At 44.9% G+C, this 6,842-nt stretch overlaps 1 protein-coding gene across 1 annotated transcript in view; it reads left to right on the top strand.

The window, feature by feature from the left end:
- The window catches only part of LOC105304450 (ryanodine receptor 2), a gene marked incomplete at its 5' end in the record, with an annotated part of 220,090 nt that overhangs the window by 137,590 nt on the left and 75,658 nt on the right, over positions 1–6,842 (top strand). Inside the window, one exon of the mRNA XM_023522367.1 lies at positions 3,870–3,923. Coding sequence (XP_023378135.1) covers positions 3,870–3,923 — 54 coding nt within the window. The remainder of the gene's footprint in view (positions 1–3,869; positions 3,924–6,842) is intronic.

Below are 6,842 nucleotides of genomic sequence, written 5' to 3' on the forward strand. Positions count from 1 at the left end.
ATAGATACTTCAAAAGAAAATTTCATGAAATTACACCCTTACTGCGAGCCGTATAGTTTGATATTTTCTATTCTCTTTAAATGTAAGAAACGTTTAAGAGCATGACCAAATAGATTACATGTCCAGTTTAAAAGACAGCGGCTTGAAAGATGACTCGGGAAGGACGTTCCCCCCTCGTGGAAACTGGCCTGGGGTCCCGGCCAGAAACTGGACGGGGCCGCGGCGTGTGGACCGCCTGGCTCAGGTCGCTGTGAGTCCGTCTCCGTGCCGTGCGGCTTTGCTGTGGCAGCTCTCAGGGCCAGTGCGAGCTCAGAGGAGGCGGGAAGTTAGTCCCAAGGGGGCAGCTTTGTGCCAGACGCCGGGCATGGAAGTTTCGCGTGTCACTGTGAGAGTGGCTGAGTCGCCGGGTCTTGGATTCTGGCGAGAATAAATAAGGGAACAGGGACAGAGGGAGCTGGCGTGAGGGGTCGTAAAGGACCCTGGGCTGCCGCCCTCTGCGGTCCAGGAGGCCACGAGCGAGCGGGCCGGAGGGCAGAGCGCCTCGTCGGAGCGACAGCGGCCTGTCCCATGCTCTCAGCTCCTCCTGCTGTGGCGGGATCTGCCCCTCACTTGTTTCGCTGCCCTAAAGCCGAACCTCATCTCTTGTGGTAGTGAAATATTTGATGCGCTCACTTCCTCTCAAGATTTTCCCCTTCATAATGAAATAATCCTGTTTCTCGTATTGTCAAACGTGTCCCAGGAATGCCAGGCTTCCGTCGCCCAGTTCATTCTCGTCCGCCATGCTCTGTCAGCGAGCCGCCCAGCTCGTAACCGAGCACAGTACGCTCAGTGCGAGTCACTCGTGCAGGGCATGCTGGGACTCTGTCCTGGCCGATTCCGCCTTCGGACCCTGTACATTTGCAATACGGCGTAAGAATTCATTAATTTTTTAGCAGCCGGATCGTGTTTGTTTCCTTTCGAGCTCACCTGTCAACCTGATGTCATTGATGATTTCTGTTGAGTTTTATGTCATGTATGTGTATTTCGACAGCTGATGTACTTTTTAATTAAGTATATGACATCATTCCTCTAACTAGTGTCAGACCATTGTCCAAGACCAAAGTATTTTTAAAGTTCAGTTCCATCATCCAGTGTCCGTTTATGTTGACCACAAGCTCGACAAGTGCGCTCGCCCGTGTGTACCTGCGGCGCTGGTTTTGGAGACTGGCATCAAACTTCTTAGAACGCCGTCCAGGGCCTGGGCGTCCCCTTGGCCTCCCCGGGTCTCAGGGTGCACCAGTAGTCGTTTGCATTTGCGTATAATTGTCTTTGCCTTGGGTCTTGAAAGTTGAACTCAGTTCAGAAGACTGCGTCTTCATGTCTTCCTGCACCACGCAGGACTTTTTGAAGGCATCGTTCACATCTTAACCCGGTTTTTATTGACAGTGTTAATTGTTTTCCAAGCATAGCAGCACAGAATCGGGTTAATCGTAGCCTGGATTCACGATACACTCTTACCATGGGTCCGTTAGTAGCCTCATTTTATTTAGTTATTTAGTTATTTCTAATAATGTAGAAAGAATACATCATTTTACATGACGTTATGTTATGGGAAATACCCTAAACCTCACTTAGCTTTTCACAAGAAAAGCTCGGACCTTGACGGCAACTTACGTGCGATGTTCTGTCCCCGTTCACCCACCCAGCCTCGCCACCAAGGAAACTGTCATCCCGAATCTTGCGTTTTTGTCCAGTACGTTAGAAAGTTGCCGGAGATCAGCTAGAGTTTCCATGTGGTCCCATCACGCCCTAATGTCAGTCAGAGGTTTAAAGTGGTTTGTGAGTTTGATGGATTTTGTCAGATACATGTATATGCCAAATAGATCAGGCTTAATAGGTTTTATATATTAAAAAAATCAGTTTTTAATCTTATCAGAAATAAATCTCACTAAATTTTTTAGAAAGATTTTCTTTTAAAGTTTAAAATATTTTACTTCAGTATAATTCTTTGTAGAAAATATCCGTCTGCTAGAGCTCTACATTTTTTATACAAAAGCAAATATTATGTGAATTTTATAGCTTAAAAGCATATCATTATAGCTCAAAATGACACATTTTCAGAATGTATTCTTTATCTCAAACCTGGTTCCTCCCCAGTGTTTCTGAAAGTAATGACATTTATATAGGAGGTAATGTTGTACTTGAGAACATTTTAAACTTTGTGTCCTCGAGAGACATGTTGTATTACTGTTCTCATTTCCTTAAACAGTAAACACACTTGTCAGCAATTAGCCGGCGTGTTTTTCACTCCTAATCGGTGTCAGAGGTGGAGGGCAGCCCGGTGCTGGGCACCGTGAGGGCGGATGAGCCCGGCTGCTCCGTAGCCAGCATCAGCGGGACAGTGTCTTGTGGAGGGCCGCACGTGTGCCTTCCCGATGGGTTTTTACTGAAGTTCTCTGCGTTTTTATTCCAAAACTCCTGGCTGACTGATGACATGGAGTCAAGGTGACATTAGCGCCTAGTGGAAAGTTTCCTGCACTCGGAACGAATGACTATAACCTTTGCTTTTCTGGGGGAACATACTATTTAGCACCTGTCCCACCAGTGAAACTGTCACACGGCTGTGTCAGCATTATTTTCTCTTTTGCAAACCGTGTCCACGTTGTACCTGGAAGGATCAATGCTCAGTCCATACCTGTTGAACGAGCGAAAGAATGCGAGGCACCTTAAGAGCCTGTCGCATCTGTCACACCTGTGCCCGGCCTACCCCCCATGCTGCCGCGCTGCACTAGAAACACTTTTCTGACCGGGAGCGTGTTCAGCCGCTCGCCTCCCGTGCTCCTCGGGCTCGACGGCGCTGGCCCACCATAAGGAAGCCTCGGGAGAGTTGGGGTGACCTGGCGTCCAGGGGTGACGGGCTCCTCCCACCACAGTCCTCTCACTGACCGGCTTCCTCTGGTCATGTGATGCTCCTAATTGTGGACCACAACAATAACAGTAGTTAAGATTTGTTAAAAACTGATTATTTTTCAGATACTTATTCCTAAGTGACAGAGAATTTATATTTATTAAGTCACGTGATCCTCTCAGGACTTGGGTATTCGTTTCCTTATTTCCACTTTAAATATGAGGAAACCAGACCTGGGTGGGAGGGGAGTGAGTGAAGCCAATGACAGGCCGCAGCGGGGTTTGAACCCTTGGACCCGGCCAGGCTCTGCGCCCTGGGCCATGCCGAGCACCGCACGGCTCCTCCTGCTGTGGGAATCTCAGTGGCCGGATTAGATAAACGTGCCTGCATGGGTTAGCACGACGGGCATCTCATTTCCGGGAAAATTAACTCAAAATAATAGAACAGTCAGTTTTGCCGTTTTTCTGTAAAAGCATAATATCAGTAGCAGTTACATTTTCCCTGTCTTCCTTTGGACCAAATTTTAAAAAAATGAACTTGAAAAGGGATTACAAGATTTGCTTTAATTAATGGACACTGCTTTCTGTTAATTTTAATTGTTATTGCAAGTATCTGTGTTAGCGAACTGTGATGACCTCATAAAAAAGAGAAAGCAGGGATGTTTGTCGCTATGGCTTGTGATTTGGTTTGAACGAGGCAAATGCATGAAAAAGTAGAACGTGTATTATGACGATTGCCCTCGCAAATATCTCCATGAGATGGATAAAATTGGTAGTTTAATGTTTTAATTTTGTAAAAGCAGAATAAAAATTTCTTTTAATTGATGTCCTCTAAGCTCAGTGTACCTAATGTATTACTTATATTTAAGCAATGTCGATAAATTAGTGCAAACGATTTGATATTCTACGCTAAGTTCTTCTGGACTGTCTGCCTCGACATATTCTAATCCTGTTGTCCTTTTTTAAATTTTTCCACGTATCAGAGTTGTCATGACGAGGAAGATGATGATAGTGAAGAAGAAGTGAAGAGTTTCGAGGTAAGATGGATCTTTCTAGATCGTCTTTTTTGACTTGGAAGCATCGTTTCACAGCTTATAACTGACATTTACGTTTCTCGCTTCATGGCTTCTCGCAGCTTACTGTGTCGAGGGAGCTGCATGTCAGGAGCGGGGTGTACAATCTGAGTCCTAACATTTGCTGGCGTTAAGACCGAGGGACATAGGCTAGTTAAATGATCACGTGAACCCATATGTCCAGGATGAGTGCTCCTGAGAAGCTCAGAGACGAGACGCTGCTTCTGATCGTCCTCATCTCTGAACGCTGTGGTCAGAAATTTCAAACAGACACGTGAGGAAAATACTTATTGGAGAGCAACGCAGCATCAAGTTTTAATTAAACCCGTGATTTGATATTTTTTTTCTGAATTGAAGAAGTCTGGAAGATTTGGCCTCTTGTGACTTCTGCCCGGTTAGGTCACTCATTCCTGTACATATGCAGATGGTGGCACATCGTGCACCTTGCTTGCATGAGGCAGGAGTGCGTATGCTCCCAGGACTACCTTCTGTTTTATAGTTATTTTCTCAAACGTCCTCAGCTTTTAAACATCTGCATAATTCGAAGTACTATTCAGTGTTAACTAGCCACAAGGAAAGTAAATATTATTCCCCCCCTCGCGTAGCCTGTACTTCTGCTTTTTAGGATAGAAACTAGGTGTTCTAACTACCGTCTTCTTATTTATTGTTTTCGTTTTAGTTTTTTTAGTTTCTTTTGATTTTAGAATTTTCAAAAAGAAAGAAAGTGGAAGGAAATAGGGTTTTTTTGTTTTGTTTTGTTTTTTACTTTTCTATTGATTTACACGTGTGGCCGTTGAGCTAGAAGTCTGGAAATATATTAGGATCCAGCAGTAAGTCTCTACTTACAGTGGACACACAAAACGGTGTAGGCGGGGGCTGGACGTAGCGCAGTGCCTCGTTCCGGATCGAGATGACGCTCGCGAGCATCTCTGCTGCCTCGAAGTCAGTGTCTAAAAAAAGTACGAGAACAGACTAATTTGAGAATAACCCATGACAACGGCTGGCCGAGAGGACTGCCCTAAAGTTAATTTTCTGTGGGGCGCCATGGTCTTTTCTAACGTGTACATAATCTGTTCTCGAGTCCCTCTTTAGCGATAAGAAACTGAGGTAGATTTGAATGAACCGTGAGCGGCAAATAACGTTGTTTTTCTGACGCGCAGCTGCTCGCCCCCTGCGGGCTGTCTCCAGAGCAGTTGTTTATTGCTATTTTGCTTCTGTCCTCATCCTTCCTAAGGTCACAGGATCGCAGCGCAGCAAGGTAAACTGTGTATGTGTGTGTATGTGTCTGGGTCCGAGTTTTGCTTTCTGTGACATTGACCTTTTTGTTAGACCCAACGTCTCGGATTCTTCCGTAACCAAAGGTCTTGCGATCTTTCCGCGGGCTTCTGGCCCCAGTGCATGCGGGCTCTTCCCGTCCCTGCCTCGCCCGGGTTTATTCTTCTTGCAGTCCGAGTGGCTCGTAGTTTGACATCATGCTCCGTGCTAACTCGGAGCTGCACCCCGTGCTGGGGCGGCAGCACCCAGCCCCGTCCCCGCCCTGGGCGCTGGGCTCGCGGGTGAGGTCTTTGCGGGGCAGCGTCCGGCCTCATCTCTCCGCGTTTTTGTTTGTTTGTTTGTTTGTTTCTTTGTTTTAAATACCAATCTCATCACTTGAAAAGGAACTTGAAAAATGGCCTTCCTGGTGACACTGGAAACAAGTCTGCTTTCCCACTGGGCTGGCGATGCCTTCTCTCAACAACTGGAGCTTCTGTTCCGTGCCTTCAGTGTCCATTCCAGCATTTCATTCTAGGGAAGAGCTTGATTATTTCTGTTTCTTAGTATTTCGAATAGTTAAGTGCTTGTAAAATTTGCTGATAGAAAACATTTCGATCTAGCATTACAACAATATGTTGAGATATAAAAAATGCGGCATCGTGAGGAAAATTTGCATGAGGGATAAAGTGGAGCTCAAGAAGCGGGGAAAGTAGGGAGAGGGGGCCGAAGTGCCTGTGTTTTACTCACACGCTCCTCTCTTAAAACTTGCTGCTTGAGCGCGACGATTCGACCCCCCGCGTCATCGTAATAAATGCAAAACACACTTTTCCTCCAACTCCTTTTTCAATAATTGATTGTAATTTAATTATTACATATAGCCGTTTTTAGATTTGCACTTACTTCAATATTAAAACTATAAAAAAAAGAACAGTTAAATCTCATGTAGAGGCCGAGATTAACAGAAAGGGAAGAAACGTTTTAGCACTTACCTGAAATGTTAATTACTACAGTTAATTACTTTATTTACCTTGGAATTTTTCATAAGCCAAAGCAAATAATAATAGCAACAAATAAACTATAATGTTTCAAGGCGAATAACTTTGTTTTTCTTAGCGTGACATGTTTTGCTCAGTGAGATCATCAAAGAGCTTTGGTACCAGAGCAGACCACGTTTTTAAACTATGAATTTACAAAATATACAGCAGCATTCCTCAGGCGGCTGCTGCTTCTACTGCTGCTCTCCAAAACCTGAGGATACGAAATTAAATGATTGACATGCAGTGAAAACATTCTCTGGAATATTAAGGTACCTTAATGTCGATTTATTACTTACTGAGATGACGCCGGGGCTCAGGTAAGCTAGGGAAGCGGAACGTTGACTTGCTTTCGAGAACATTTTCTCAGATATTAGGCAGTTGCACATCTTAGGCAGATGCCCGATCTCTAATTCACAGGGGAATTTTCCGATGAGCTCCTGAGGTCCTGTTATTCAACATTATGGATTAAGGACATTTCTTGTGTCTTAAACACTAAATATGTCTGTGGTAGAGCTGACATTCAGTGATAGAAATTTAGGAGACTAACTAAATTCTCTTCCCGATGGGCCTCAGCCATAACTGAAATGACATC

Source organism: Pteropus vampyrus, unplaced genomic scaffold, assembly GCF_000151845.1.
Source record: "Pteropus vampyrus isolate Shadow unplaced genomic scaffold, Pvam_2.0 Scaffold342, whole genome shotgun sequence".
Taxonomy (NCBI): domain Eukaryota; kingdom Metazoa; phylum Chordata; class Mammalia; order Chiroptera; family Pteropodidae; genus Pteropus; species Pteropus vampyrus.